Source organism: Hemiscyllium ocellatum, chromosome 42, assembly GCF_020745735.1.
Source record: "Hemiscyllium ocellatum isolate sHemOce1 chromosome 42, sHemOce1.pat.X.cur, whole genome shotgun sequence".
Taxonomy (NCBI): Eukaryota; Metazoa; Chordata; class Chondrichthyes; order Orectolobiformes; family Hemiscylliidae; genus Hemiscyllium; species Hemiscyllium ocellatum.
In genome coordinates, this window is record NC_083442.1 from 37,163,786 (window position 1) to 37,180,361 (window position 16,576).

A 16,576-nucleotide genomic window follows, 5' to 3' on the forward strand; every position below is an offset into this window, starting at 1 on the left:
CTTTTTATTCCTTTATTCTTGCCAAATTGATTCTGTCCTTGCACACTGTGAAGCATCCTCTTTCTCCAGTTGCTATCCTTAATCTACAATGTCAACCCATCTTTTTCCCTTTTCTTATCTTTTTTGAGCACCTTATAACCACGAATATTTAATATGCAAACCAGTCCTTTCTTCAGCTGAGTGTCTGTTCCTGCAACCATAATTGTAATCTGTGCCTGGAACTCCCCAGTTTTATTAACTGTTCTCCCTGCATTCACATACATGAAGTGCAACCCTGATTTAGACTTTATTACTTTCTCCCATCACCTGACTCTGCCTATTAACTTAATTTTTTTCGTTCATGTATGCAATGTGGGCATCACTGGCCAGGCCAACATTTATTCCTCATCCCTAATTGCCCAGAGGGTAGTTAAGAGTTATCCACATTGTTGTTGGTGTGGAGTCACATGGAGGCCAGACCAGGTAAGGAGACAGTTTCCTTCCCTAAAGGACATTAATGAACCAGATGGTATCTGTGGAGAGAGAAACAAATGGTGGAATCTTATAATTGGGTGACAAATGCACAAAAAACTCCCACCATCTTTCATGCTTTTCTCAAGCGGTGTGGAGTTGCCAATTACTATTCTCAATTTTAATGACATTTGCCTCTCTTAGCATCCTGGTGCAGTATCATTTGTCAATATTGTATCCTCATTCCCATACTCTTGTAGAATTAGTTAAAAACTTTCCCAATAGCATGGCAAAACATCCTCAGCCCCAACTTTGTTCAGTGACTCTGAAACTGTTCACTATTGATGAAGGGGACGCTCGTTGTGGTGCAGTAGGTGTCAATCAAGCAAGCTGCTTTGCTCTGAATTATTTCAAACTTTTTGAGTATTGTTAGATCTTCATTTGTTCATAAAAATGGAGAATATTCCACTTCAATCCTGCTTTATGCCTTGTCGGTGGCATACAGGCTTTGCGAGACGGGAGTTGAGTCTCACACTGCAGAATTCCTAGCTTCTGACCTGCTCTTGTAGCTACAGTATTTGTGTTTTTTCCCAGTTCAGTGTCTGGGCAATAGTAATCATGAGAATTTTGATGGGAGATTCCGTTTTTGTTGAATGTCAAGGGGTAATGATTAGATGCTCTCTTGTTGCTCATTGCTTGGGGAAAGTGACTACAGCAGATGCTGTGTTTTCCAGCAACACAGTGATCATAGCTTGGCCCTTGTGTGCCATGCAAGGTACTTGTCATTTGTCAGTCCAGACTTTGATATTGTTCAGTTCTGTTGCATTTGAGAATTGTCTGCTTGAGTGTTTGAGGAGTCATGAATGGTCGAAGAGTATGGTGTTGGAAAAGCACAGCAGGTCAGGCAGCATCCAAGGAGCAGGAGAATCGACAAGATAAGCCCTTTATGCTGGAAAAGCACAGCCAGTCAGGGAACATGAAATTCCTGATGATGGGCTTATGCTCGAAATATCGATTCTCCTGCTCATTGGGTGCTGCCTGATCAGCTGTGCTTTTCCAGCAGCATACTCTTCAATTCTGATCTCCAGCTTCTGCAGTCCTCATTTTCTCCGAGTCCCATATGATGTTGAATATTGTGCAGTCATCAGCAAACATCTTCACTTCTGACCTTATGATGTTGGAAGGTCATTGATGAAGCAGCTGAAAGTAGATGGGCCTAGGTCACTCCCCCTGAGAAGCTCCTGTCGAGATGTCCTGAGACTGAGATGATTTCCTAGCTTACTTTATTCTAGGCATGATTCATGTGCAAGTGCAGAGCTTTTCCTTGAATTCTTATTTATTCCAGTTCGGTTAGGGCTCCTTGATGCTTCACTCAGTCTAATGCTGCCTAGTTGAGGGCAGTCACTCTCATTTAATATCTGATGTACTGATGTATTTTCAATGTTTGGCCCAAGGCTGGAATGAGATCAGGAGCTACATGGCCCTGAGAGAAACCAAACTGAGCATCACCAATTGGCACTTCCATCACTTTGCTAATGATGGAGAGTAGACTGATTCGATGATAATTGGCTGATTTGGATTTGTCCCACTTTTTGTGAACAAGACTCACCCCAACAAATTTCCACGCTTTTGAGTAGATGTCAGTATTGTTTCTGAAATGGAATAGCTTGACACGGGCATGGTTAGTTTTGGAATCAAGTCTTCAGTACAGTCGTAGGATTGTTGTGAGAATCAATTGCCTTGCCTTTGTCCTATGCCTTCATGCCCTTTCTGATATTATATGGAGTGAATTAAATTGGCTGAAATCTGGTTTCTGTGATGATTGGGTCCTCAATAGAGGCTGATCTGGATCATCCCTTTGGCACATCTGACCAACAATGGATGCGTATGTTTCAGCCTTGTCTTCTTATTGAAGTTTTGGGCTTCCTCATCTTCCAGGATGGAGATATTTGTTGTGTCTTCTTCTCCAGTTTGTTGTTTAATTGCCCGCCATCATTCATAACATTTTGCAGCAAGGCTACAAATCTTATATATAATCTGTTGTTACAGAATCGCTTGCCCAGTCTAGCATTTTGAAGAGTCTGTTTCCATACTGTATGACTCTATCACTCTATAAGTAATCCAGTGTTGCTTTTAGTGCTGCTACTTCTTGCACTCTTTATTGAACCAGAGTCATTCCACCTGGCTTGTTTGTAATATTAGAATGGAAATGGTACTGGGCCCTGCGATTGCAGATTATGATTGGGATCCAATTCTGCTGCTGCTGCTGATGGCCCACAGGGCCTCGTGGTTGCTCCGTTTTGAGTTGCTAAAGCAAAACCCATTACATTTAGCATGATGACAGTACCACACGACACTGAAGATATCCTCAATGTGAAGAATGGAATTTGTCTCTACAAGAACTGTTTGGTGTTCAGACCTGCCGACATTGTCATGGACAGATGCTTCTCTGACAGTTAGATTTGTGAGGACACATCATGTACGTTTCTCCCTCTTGTTGGTTCCTTCTCCAGCTGCTAAAGGTCCAGTCTAGCAGCTTGTATTCTTGAGGACTTGAACAGTTTAGCCAATAGTGGTGCTGCTGAAACCTCACTACTGATAGACATTGTACCCTGGCTGGGGACTTTATTCCCTTTCATTGCCACCCTTTGTGTTTCTTGCAATTAGTATTCAACGTGGAGGATTACAATTGTGTGGGTACTATAAGTGTGAAATCAGCAGGAGGTTTCTAGATTTCATGAGGTCTGGAGTCAATGTTGAGGATTCTCAATGCAACTACCTCATGAATGGATAACACTGTTCCACCAATTCTGGTGAGCTTGGCTTGCCAGTGGGACAGAACACTGTGGTGCTGTAGGGTATATTTCCATGAATATGGCTATGCCATGCTGTTGCTTGACAAGTTTATTGGGTGGCTCTCCCAACTTAGACCATAAGGCAGAGGAGCAGAAATTAGGCCATTCGGCCCATCGAGTTTGCTCTGCCATTCAATCATGGCTGATGGGTTTCTCAACCCCATTTTCCCACTTTCTCCCTGTAACCTTTGATGTCCTTGGCGGTCAAGAACTTATCCATCTCCATTTTAGATAGACTCAATAACCTGGCCTCCACAGCCTTCTGTGGAAATGGATTCCACAGATTTACCACTCTCTGGCTAAAGAAGTTTCTCCTTATCTCCATTCTAAAGGGTCTTCCCTTTACTCTAAGGCTGCGCCCTCTGGTCCTCATCTCTCCTGCCAATGGAAACACCTTCCCAATGTCCACTCTGGCAAGGCCATTCAGTATTCTGTGATCCTTCCAAATTCCATCGAGTATAGTCCCAGAGTCTTCAAACATTCCTCATATGTTAAGCCTTTCTTTCTGGGGTCATTCTTGTGAACCCCTCTAGACCTGCTCCACGGCCAGTTGTCTTTCCTGAGGTATGGGTCCCAAAATTGCTGACTATACTCTAAATGTGGTCTGACCAGAGCCTTATAAAGCCTCAGAAGTATATCCTTGCTTTTATATTCTAATCCTCTCGAGATGAATGACAACATTGGATTTGCCTTCCTAACTATTAGCTTAACCTGCAAGTTTGCCTTAAGAGATTGTACAACCTCCCAGATGTTAGTGAGGAGGGCTTTGCAAGTTTGACAGGGCTAATATTACCGTTATTGCTTTCGCTGCTGAGGTTGATGCTGGATGGTTCATTCAGTTTCATGCCTTTTCTTAGACTTTGTAGTAGTTTAGTTCAACTGAGTGGACTGCTGGGCCATTTCAAAGGATGTAATAGTCAATCACATTGCTGTGAGTCTGGAGATATGTGTAGACCAGACCAGGTAAGCTTGGCCTAAAGGCGTTAATAAACCATATAGTATTTTATTGGTTTCATGATCATTATTTGGACAAGCTTTGAATTGTAGATATATTATTTGAATTCAGATATTAGTAGCTCCATGGTGGGATTTGAACTCATGTCCTCTGGATTACTGGTCCAGTGACATTGCCACTGCTTCCCTCTATATGTGGTTCCTCCCAAAACGTGATTGTATTCAGCACCCCAGTTTTGTTAAGAATACTGTTCACTGCTATTGAAAAATTTTATCCCACCATCAGTCTCCTTTATTAATTTGCATAAATGTGAATAGTTCCCCTTGCTGACACCCAGGAGCATACATACCAGCAGTGATACCTCTCATAACTATACTTTTTGAAAGTATTAAATACCGAAAGATGACTGAAGTGACATCTAAGAGTAATTAAATGAAGTGTTAAATAAAATGGAATTTTAATTTTTGAAAATCTGCACAGTACTACATAGGTGTGTGCATGTGTACAGTTGTTGGATTGTTTGAATTGTTGTTGTCAGCAAATAAATCCTACATGAGTTAGAATTAGAAGTAGGTCATTCGACCCTTCAAGCTATTTCTGCAGTTTGATAAGATCATGGCTGATTTGTTTGTGTTTTGAATTCCACATCCCATTTACTCCAATAACCTTTGATTCCCTGCACAACAAGAATCTGTGCACCTATGTCGAAAAATATTCAATGATTCTAGCTTGATTCACTTTAGAGGCAGAATTCAAAATTGGCATAATCCTCAATTGTTAAGTTAGGATGCTGATGTTTCCTGTTAATTCCTACATACTAATTTAAAACCAATGCCACTATCCTTTCATCTTTTTTTGCTGGGAAATAGTTCCTATCCTAGTTCAGGAGGAGAACATCCAGTAGGTACAGTTTCTTCCTGTCTCAGCACTAGTGCCAGTATCCTTTGAAGTGGAGTCCTTCTTAAGCTAGCACTTCAGTCACAATTTCTATCTCTATCTACCCACTCTATCTGATGCCCATCTATGTGTTCTTCTGTAAAATTCTACCTTCCTATATCCAGTTTCATTTTTCAGGATAGTTAACATATGATGTAGTGATTGCTCTTTGCTTAGACCATCTTGCAATAAAGTCAAGAACTGTCAGCTTCTTAGGCTTCAGGGAAGCAGTGAATAACAGTTACTGTATGTTTTAATTACTGCCTTTAATGTAGTAAATTGTGCTATTACTCCATGTTGAACTTGTCTATCTGGTGAGCTACCTTGCTGGGTGTATTTCTGGTTCTGCTGTAGGTTGGACAACTTGAGTTTTTTTTTCTCCATTCTGAACTGTTCAGAATCTCCTGGAGTTTCTTAGCTGATCTGTCAATGATGCAAATTGTTTTCACTGCATTGGCATATAAGGTTGACGCTAAAGGGTAACTAGCAACAAGGACTGAACACCAACAAGAATCAGTGTTTCAGCCGAGGAGGGGTCGAAAGCTGTAAAATTCTCTATAATTGTGTCTAATGGAAATGTGTGGAATTTGTATTTTCTCGATTTTCTCTGGAAAATGATTTCTAAATTTGTTTCTGTTGTACTACAGAATCAAGAACATTTCTAATCTGGAGAGTCTCACTGATCTTGATGTTTTGGACCTGCATGCAAATCAGGTATGGTACAAGTGTCATTATTGAGCAAAAGTTCATAAATAATGCAATAACATGTCCCATAGTGCTTCACAGGATCATTAGTGAGCAAAATATGATTGCTAGCCATGTAAGAAGATATTAAATAAGACAACCAAAGAAGTGGTTTCAGGAAATGCCTTAGAAGGAGGAAAACAAGATAGAGAGCTTAACGGAGGGGACTTCAGAGCTTTGGTTCTTGAAGGCAAGCCTTGAATGTGCTGCAATTATAATTTGGAGTGCATAACAGGCCAGAACCTGGTTAGTCCATATATCTTAGAGGGCTGTGGAGTTGGAAGAGACTACAGAGATAGGAATTTGAAAAAAGGAATGAGAATTTTAGAATCAACACATCGCTTTACTGCAAGACAATACAAATCCGTGAGATTGTTAAGTGATCAGAACTTGTTATGAGTTCGGACATGGTCAGCAGAGTTTGAGATGACTTCAAGTTTATAATGAGTGGAATATGGGAGTCTAGATAGGAATGCATTGGAATTATTAAGTCTACAGTTAACAAAGATCTTAATGAGGCTTTCGGCAGCAATTGGCTGAGACAGGGATGAAGACAGGCAATTGTTACATAATTGCAAATGGACAAAGTGATGGTGTGTCGGGGGAGGTTAGGCCTCATTCGCCTTGTTTATCAGATATGGCACTAAGATGACAAACAGTTTGGTTTAGTCTCAAACTGTTGCCAGTGGAGAAGAGTTGATTAGAAGCTCGTGAACAGCATTTGATGTGAAGACTAAAAACAATTACTTCAACAGGAGAACATTTCTGTAATTTGATAATGTAGCAATAACAGAAGGGTTAAGAAGGATATTAGTAAAGTACAATTGGATGTCCTCTGCGCATGAGTTTTGTTTCCTGTTGGGGTGTTGCTGAGGCTAGCATGGACATGAGAAATAATGGATTCTTTTGGGCAGCAAGTATAATGGTGCAAGTTCACAGGTATTCAATTTGATCAGTGAAATAGTGAAAAAAAGTGATTGCTCTTCAGAGAGACTGTTGAGATACAACCTCTTTATGCAGAGGTTGATTCCTATTTGGAAAAGCCAATGCTGTAAGTGGAAAATTGATTTTTGGCTGATTGACTTTATGAGGAATCAAGTAAACTTAAAGTCTGTTACCTTTGGGCCTGGCCTGATGGATGCCTTTTAAAGTTTGATACCTGCTAGAGTATTGAGACATTTCATTAAGGACTAAGAGATTTGTTCAGGCTTGTTTTGTCTTGTATTATACACACCATTGTTTAACATAGAACATAGAAAGGTAAAGCACAGAACAGGCCATTTGGCCCACGATGTTGTGCTGAGGTTTAATCCAAATGTAAAATATAATAACTTAACCTACGCACTCCTTAACACACTGCTGTCCATGTGCCTGTCCAGCAGTCACTTATATTTCCCTAATGATTCTGCTTCCAAGTTAGACCTGAATTAATGAACATGAATTCATAGCACATTGAGTAATTTGATAATTTTGAAATAAGATACGGCATTGAAAAACCAACTCTTGTGATTGTTTTCATGTTCACTTTTTTTACATTTTCAGATTGGCAATGCACCAATGGTTCAGGTTTCTTTTATAATGTTTCACATTTTTCTTTCTGTGGAAAAGCAAGCATTTTATTTTTCAGTTTTAAATATTTTTGCAAAATGTAAAAATCAGTATTAATATTAAGATTGTCTTTGTCTTTGTTTACAGATCTGTAGGATGGAAAATATCAATCATTTAACTGAACTTCGAGTGCTTAACCTTGCGGGTAATTTCATCGTTCATGTTGAAAACATGAGTGGTCTTGATTCACTGACAGAACTAAATCTCAGACGGAATCGCATCGAATCTGTGGTAAATTTACTTTTAGGTTTCCTAAAATACTGAACATAAAGGAATCATGGATTACATTTGCCAGAGCTCTTTATTAAAAGTATGAAATTTTCATGCATTATCTTTGGTTGTTGAGATATATAAGATAATGAGAGGAATAGATAGAGTCAATAGCCAGAGACTTTTCCCCAGGGCAGGACTGACTGGTACGAGGGGTCATAGTTTTAAGATATTAGGAGAAAGGTATAGAAGTAGGAATGCATGGAATGCATTGCCAGCAGTAGTGGTGGAAGCAGAGTCATTAGGGACATTTTAGCGACTGCTGGACATGCACATGGATTCCAGTGATTTGGGGGTGCGTAGGTTAAGTTATTATCTTTTACATTAGGACTAAACCTCGTTACAACATTGTGGGCCAAAGGGCGGTTCTGTGCTGTACTTTTCTAAAACAAATTCCCATAAAGGTAACTTCCTTATTCTCACATCCCCATTTAAATTTCTATAAGACAATTTGCTTTCCACCTCCAATGAGCAACAGTGTCGTAATACTTGAATTATGCTTCTTTGAATGATGTTCATTATGTCACTTGCAACCTTCCACAGGGTCAACTTAATTTTCCTGCTTGGTATTCCTAACACATAGGCTTTTGCATATGACCATTTCTTTTCTCTTCACTCATCTATTCTTCCTATAAGATATTCTGCCACTTTTTTTCTGGTTGCTATACTCTGGAGCCAATCATGTTACTGATAAAGAAGCAGAAACTCAGCAGATCTGGCAACATCTGTGGAGAAAGAAATAGAGTTAATGTTTTGAGTCCAATGACTTTTTGTATTTCCAATATTCCTTCCATATCACAGTGTCTAATCACTGACCTCAATATTCCATGTTCCAGGTGTCCGATTTACTGAGTTTATCTTTCACACAATCGTTCTCTATTTTCTGACCTAAGTTAATTTTGTCTGGAATGTTCCTAGCCTCAACCAACAGTAAAATAATGATGAGTTGAATCATAGGAGGTCTCTCCATAAATTTGTATTAGGAAGAGTTTTGAGATGCAGGTAGTTCTTCTATAATGTACAGCCCTGTGTTATGTAAAAGTCGTGCTTTAGAAAAAGCTCTTAAAATGTTGGTGATGTAATCACGTTACAGCCAACACATGTTTTAAAAGTTTGCACTTTAGTGTTCCCAACTCATCAATTGCTTTACAGTGAATTTGCATTAACAAAACGCATGTTATAGGAGAATGACCTGTAGCTAAAAAGGCCCCTATGCAACCCAGTTATTGCCTGGAAGTGCACTCGATGCCAAAAAAATGAAAACACAGTGACAAATAACTGAAAAAAATGTCTTAAATTTGTTCACGTCTTACAGTGGCTTGACCCTATAAAGTAAAACTCATTGAAAAATTATAGGAATAAGCTTTGGAAAAAAAATCATAATATTTTTCTGCTTAGTGCTCTGTCTTTGGGTGAGGGACAAGGTCAGAAATCACATGGCACCAGGTTATAGTCGGACAGATTTATTTGAAATCAGAGTGCTGTTCCTTCATCAGGTGAAAATTCAAATTGTGATTTCAAATAAACTTATTGGACTACAAATTGGTGTCATGTGACTTCTGACCTTGTCCATCCCAGTTCAACACTGGTACCTCCACAAAATGGGTGAGTGTGATATAGTCTGCCATGTCATCGCTGCAATGAAAATCTTGAAGCACCTATCCGGCCTTTGCAATTTTAACTTGGAAAATAGATGGATAGGCAGGCAGGTGTCCTCTTCAGGATTATTGCACCATTCAACCATGCTTTAAGTTTCACCGAGACATCTCCTGTTGAATAATGGCTTGCCATTGCTTTTTCACTGCAGCATGGCCTAACTCTGTTTCAATTGATGGTGTAGTTAATTATCAAGCTGGTGCAAGTTTAGCCAACATGGAGTTACCAGTCCAGAACTTTGACTTATCTCAGGCTTTCCTTTAATTAGATTTCCTATTCTGGTGGAGAAAATAGCTTGGCAACTTTGTTATAACCGGTGTTTCAAGTTGTATGATTTCAATTTATCATGTACCGAGTTCAAATACTTTGTTACACAAGCCTCAAATTTCTTTGCAAGTTTCATTGTGCTTGTTTGCTTTATTTATTATACTTTTTATAAGAATGGATTCTCTGCTCCTTCTGAAAGTGGTAATGTTTTGCAGCAGGTTGTTGGATCTTTCAGAATAACTTGGATTGTTTCATAATCTCTCAGACTGAGCAACCCTGGTTCCTGCTTTCGAGGCTTTCCTCAAAATTTTACCTCTGCCAAGCTTTTTAAGCATTCCTCATTTGTTCCCTTGTTTCAGTGTCACTATCTGTCTGATTATGGTTCCTTGGTGTTATATGAATGCGTGTTGCTGTTGTCTACTGAATAATTGTGCAGCTGTTCAAAGTTTAGATATAGAATCAGACCCTGAGGCCACTGGGAAGGAATGCAATGATAGTGAAACTTGTAGTATCTTGGTAAGTGTATATTATCTTACTGGGAAAACCAATTCTATTAAATAACTTCTACATTTTTATTGCAAATATAGGGAAAGATTGGGATGAGACCTTTGAAGGATCATTTTCATTGACTCCAAATGATGATGAAGGAAACCATTAAAGTACAACATTAGAATCTAATTTAAGAATGAAAAGAAAATATTTCCTGGCTTACCAGTTAAACAAAATATTATGGATTTATTTCCTTTTGCATTTTAAAACCATTTTTACTGAGGAATTTTACATTCTTCTTGCAAAATTTGATGTCATCTTTTAGAAATGTGTCAGAAAGATTGTCAAGACTAGTTCTAGAACTAAGAGATTAAAAGTTTGGAATGACTTGATAAGGTCTTTACTGTTTCAAGTAAGTTAGACAGGAGAGATACGATGAAACTGTTGGCACTTGTGGGAAAAATTCAAACAAAGCTCCATCAACAGAAGATAATTACTGCTAAATCTGATAAGGAAGTAAAGGGAAGTTTCTTCCTCAGAAAGTAATTAGGAAACTGAACTAGCTGCCAAAGAAGGTAAATGAAACAAATGGAGTCCATTCTGGGATAACACAACAGTTGTGTTTCTCTGCAACCTTACATTATAGAAAATAGTGCTATTGAAAATCACTGTAGAAAATCATGCTGTAGAAGATTGCTATGGAAAATTGCTATACCCATTCAGCAGAAAGTTTGTGTTATCCAAACAGCATCCTCAATTTGTCAGTTGCACTATAGCCAATTTGTGTTGTTGAAACACATATTATACCAGAACAATCTATACCCTAGATGCTTTTGAAAAGAAGCCAGACTAGTTTAAAAGAGAAAACACTTTCAAAGGATATGTTAAAATGCTGCACATAACATAAGAACTAGGAGCAGGGTCAGGCAAATCAGACTCTTGAGCTTACTAACCCATTCAATGCTGTCATGCTTGATCTCATCTCACCCTCAATTCCACTTACCTGTCTACTCTCCATATACCTTCAACCCTTTACTAATTAAAAATCAACCTCTTTTCACCTTAAATTTACTCAATGCCACACTATTAACTTCACCCTGGAGTAGTGAATTCCACAGGTTCACAACACTTTGAAAGAAATAATTTCTCCTCATCTCTGTTTGAAATCTGCTATCCCAATCAATATGACCTCTCATCCTAGATTGCCCCAGACAAGAAATACCCTCCAGACTTCTACTTTGTTAATCCAGTTTCATACCTTATGTATCAGTTAAAGTTCCTGTCATTCTTCTAAGTTCTTGACAATTATAGATCTATCCTACTAATTCTCTCTTCATAAGACAAACCCATCATCTCTGGAATCAATCTAGTGAATCTTCTCTGAACTGCCTCCAATGCAATTACATCCCTCCTCAAATGAGGGGACCAAAATTATACAAAATAGTCCAAGTGCAGTCTCACTGATACCATGTACAGTTGTAGCAATACGTCCCTACTTTTATACTCTATTCTTTTTGCAATAAGTGTCAACATTCCATTTGCCTTCTTTATTACCTCTTGTGCCTGCATGCAAATTTTCTGTGATTCATTCATGAAGACACCCAGATTCCTCTGCACTGAAATACTCTAAAGTTTCTTTCCACTTAGGAAATAAATTACCTTTCTATTCCTTTGATCAAAATGAATAGACTCACATGTATTTGTGTTAAGAAGAAGGAATGAGATGAGACTCATGGAGTAAAAAATGCAAGCATAGATTTGTTTCAGAAAATTTAAATCTGTTCTGTATATGTTATGTAATAGGTTTCAATTTATTTTTTTCTGAAGAAGGGTTACTGGACCAGAAATGATAACTCTCTCCACAGATGCTGAAATATAAAAAGTTATTGAAAAAGTAATAACTAAGTGATAATGCAAGAAGTTAATAGTCTTGCCATTAGTGGGAACAATCTTCAAGTTCAAATTCATATTTTACAGAATCTTGTAAATGTGAAGGTTATTCCAGAACAACTAGCACAAATTTATTAAAAGCATGTCATTTTTCACTGAGAACAAAGAACAGTACAGCACAGGAACTAGCCCTTTGGCCCATCAATATGTCAACACATTAAGCCTTTCTATACTAAAAATCTCTTGTTTTACTCAATTTATATTCCTCTATTCCTTGTCTACTCTGTCAAGATAGTTACTAAACATTTCTATTGTATCTGCTTCTACCACCTCTTCTTGCAGCAGATTCCAGACACATACCACCACTGTGTAAAAAAATCTTGCTTCTCATTTCTGCTTTAAATGTTCGCCCTTTCACCTTAAATCTATGTGCCCTAGTAATTGACATTTATACCCTTGGCAAAAAAGGACTCTGACTATCCATTTTATCTTTCTCTCACAATTTTGTGAAATTCTGTCAGGTTGCCCTCAGTCTCTGACATTCAAGTAAAGACAAGCCAAGTTTGTCCGATCTCTCCTCATAGCTAATACCACCAAACTAGGCAACATTCCTGGTAAACAATTTCTGTACTCTCTCCAAAGCTTCCACATTGTTCTGGTAGTGTGGCGATCAAAATTGTATACAGAATTCTGAACATGACTTGCGTATTTTTGAACTCTATGCTCTGACCAGCGAAGGCAAGCATGTCATTCGCCTTTGTGACCCCCTTGGCAACTTGTGTTGCCACTTCCAGGGATCTGTAAGCATGTAAGCCTAAGTCTCTCTGTACATTAATGCTTCTACAAGTTCTGCCATTTACTGCGTTAGGTACTCCAAAATGCATCACCTTACAGTTGTCTGGATTAAATTCCACCTGCCATTTCTCTGCCCAAGTCTCTAGTCTATTCTGCTATATCCTTTGTCAATCCTTTTCACTATCTGCAGCTCCCCCAATCTTTATGTTGGCTTTAAACTTATAATCGGTTCACCCGCATTGTCCTCCAGATCATTTATATAAATACATTACAAAGGGGGGTCCCAGCATTGAACTCTGCAGAACACAAAACCTCAGTCACCGCTAATTTCTGTTTTCTAGGTGTTATGGCATGGAGTAAACCCCTCTGCTAATTTAAATCAGCAACAGAAAAAAGATTCACCCTGTGCTTTAATCTGTTCAAATTTGAGAGGCAAAGAACTATTCCCAATTTAAGTAAAAACTAACAACTTTATTCTTTAAGTCTAACAGAGAATATTAACCAACAACTATTTACAACTCCTTTCTCTTAAACCTATCTTTTACCTACCTCTCTACAATACTAGTCCGATAAAAAAAATCCCAATTAAGATTTACAAAAAAAATCACATTTCAAAACCAGTCAGCTTTGCCGAGTTTCCTCTGTAGATTTTTCTATCTTCTTTTCTGCTTCTTAGTGCTTCTGCTTCACAGGTCGTTGATAGAAAAAGAAACCTCTTGGAGAGCAGTTCTGCTGGCAGTCTGTCCTTGTTGGTGCTGGCTGCTCTTTGCCGCTCTGACTAACTATTCAAAATGTCTGATATTTATACCTTGAAACATTAGATTGTTTCATTTGTTTTAGTATTGTCAAAATACTAAATTCAAACTTGCTTGAAGCTTGGTATCTTGGGGCATAATTTAAACTGATTGGCCGAATTTGAATTTGTTTTTTTTCTATTGTAGCTGGTCGACCAAATGTTACATCTTATATTTTTCAGTATTCTGTGTTCCTGCTAAGTCCTTGCCAGCCTTTCAACTCTCTTAAAGGTACAGTATACCTACAACTTCATAACATATGACCAAGCCAGTTCTGTATTCATCTTACCAGCTCATTGCAGATTCCATGTTACTTAGTTTCTATATCAGCCTACCAAAAAGGATCATATCAAAGGCCTTACTAAAGTTCAAAGTTTGTGCGAAGATTTGTAGCTCGGGTGCTTGTTGTTGTGGTTCTGTTCGCCGAGCTGGGAATTTGTGTTGCAGCATTTTCGTCCCCTGTCTAGGTGACACCCTCAGTGCTTGGGAACCTCCTGTGAAGAGCTTCTGTGATCTTTCCTCCGGCATTTGTAGTGGTTTGAATCTGCCGCTTCCGATTGTCAGTTCCAGCTGTCCGCTGCATATAGGATCCAGGTCAATGTGCTTATTGTTTGAATCTGTGGATGAGTGTCATGCCTCTAGGAATTCCCTGGCTGTTGTCTGTTTGGCTTGTCCTATAATAGTAATCATCCACAGATTCAATCAACAAGCACATCGACCTGGACCCAATATACCAGCCACTACAGCAGACAGCTGGAACTGACAACCGGAAGAGACAGATTCAAACCACTACAAATGCCAGAGGAAAGATCACAGAAGCGCTTCACAGGAGGCTCCCAAGCACTGAGGATGTCACCTAGACAGGGGACGAAATGTCTGCAACACAAATTCCCAGCTCCGCGAACAGAACCACAATGCCTTACTAAAGTCCGTGCAGACAACATCTACTGCCCTCAACAATCATTGTCACTTCCTTAAAAAACTAATCAAGTTTGTAAGATATGACTTCCCCCAAACAAGGTCATGTTTCTTATCACTACTAAGTCTATGTTTTTATAAATTTTGGTAAATCCTGTCCCTAAGAATCTTCTCCAATATTTCCCTACCACTGTCATAAGGCTCACCAACCTGTAATTTCCTGAATTATCCCTGTTGGCCTCCTTAAAATTAGGAACAATATTGGCTATTCTCCAGTCCTCTAGAACCTCGCCTATAAAGAGAATACAAAGATTTCATACAAACTTCCTCCCTCACTTTCCTTAGTATTCTAAGATAGAACCCATCAATTCGGGACTTTTCTACCTTAATGCTTTTCAACATACCTAACACCTTTTTTGTATCAACATGCCCTAGAATATCAATATACCTCTCCCGAGACTTGACATTCACCATGTCCTCATCTTTATGACAATGGATGCAAAGTATTCATTGAAGACTTCATCCACTTCCTCTGGCTTACCTCCTTTGTCCTTGAATGGACCTACTGTTTTGCTAGGTACTTCTTGAGATTTTTCCTTCATCCTGTTTACCAAGAACATTTCATGGTCCCTTTCAGCCCTTCTAATTCTTTGCTTAAGTTCTTTCCTACTTTCTTTATATTCTTCAAGGGCACTATCTGTCTTCAATTTCCTAAAGCTCATGTATGCTTCCTTTTTCTTTTTGACTAAGCTGTCAAATTCTCTTGTCATTCCAAGGTTCCTTAGTCTTCGTTTTCACAGGAACATGTTGGTCCTGAACTTTAATGAACTGGCTTTTAAAAGATTCCCACTTGACAGGTGTGGATTTATCCTTAAACCCCCAATGTACATTCACCACTTCCAGCTTTATATTCTTGTAGTTAGCCTAACCCCAGTTTAGTACTTTCACCCAAGGACTACTCTTATCCTTATCCATCCCTAAAACATGTGGAATTATGGTCACTGTTCCCAAAATGCTCCCCCACACGATCAGGCTGAGACTGTTTTCCCTGGAGCGTCAGAGGCTGAGGGGTGACCTTATAGAGGTTTACAAAATTGTGAGGGACATGGATAGGGTAAATAGACAAAGTCTTTTCCCTGGGGTCAGGGAGTCTAGAACTAGAGGGCATAAGTTTCAGGTGAGAGGGGAAAGATATAAAAGAGACCTAAGGGGCAACTTTTTCACGCAGAGGGTGGTACGAGTATGGAATGAGCTGCCAGAGGAAGTGGTGGAGGCTGGTACAATTGCAACGTTTAAGAGGCATTTGGATGGGTATATGAATAGGAAGGGTTTGGAGGGATATGGGCCAGGTGCTGGCAGGTGGGACTCGATTGATTTGGAGATGCTGGTGTTGGACTGGGGTGTACAAAGTTAAAAATCACACAACACCAGGTGATAGTTCAACAGGTTTAATTGGAAGCACATTAGCTTTCGGAGCGCCACTCCTTCATCAGGTGGGTGTGGAGTACATAGCAAGAGTTTACAGTGTGATGTAACTAAAACTATACAATGAAAAATATCTTGATTGTCTGTTGAAGCTTTCATCTGTTTGAATACCATGATAGATTCACTTCTTTCATGTGTAAATCACAAAACCTTTTTTTAAAAAGTTGCATTCTCAGGTTAGCTGTAACAATTGATGGTAGCTAGACAATATGTTGAAGGTGTTAGCCCCCTGTGTTCTCTGTCTATGCTTTGATGTTTAGATTGATTCTAATCTAAAAAGTGAGATAACAGAGTTTTACATGAATTCATGCAGTTTTTGAGCAAAGTACACTGTAACTCTGCAAGTACAAATTCACCCCACAAAATATATGTGTGCATGTGGGTCTTTGTGTCTGCCTGGGTTGGGGGTTGTGAGTGTGAGAGAGAGTGTATATGTGTGTGTCGTGAGTGTAGAGTGTCTTAAG

The 16,576-nt window shown here is 39.0% G+C and overlaps 1 protein-coding gene across 2 annotated transcripts in view; it reads left to right on the top strand.

Annotated features, from left to right (window-relative positions):
* LOC132834679 (leucine-rich repeat-containing protein 49) overlaps positions 1-16,576 on the top strand; it is a 258,355-nt gene that overhangs the window by 133,774 nt on the left and 108,005 nt on the right. For both annotated transcript variants that reach the window (XM_060853632.1, XM_060853633.1), the window contains 2 exons: positions 5,844-5,910; positions 7,636-7,779. In XM_060853632.1, the coding sequence (XP_060709615.1) occupies positions 5,844-5,910; positions 7,636-7,779 (211 nt within the window). The remainder of the gene's footprint in view (positions 1-5,843; positions 5,911-7,635; positions 7,780-16,576) is intronic.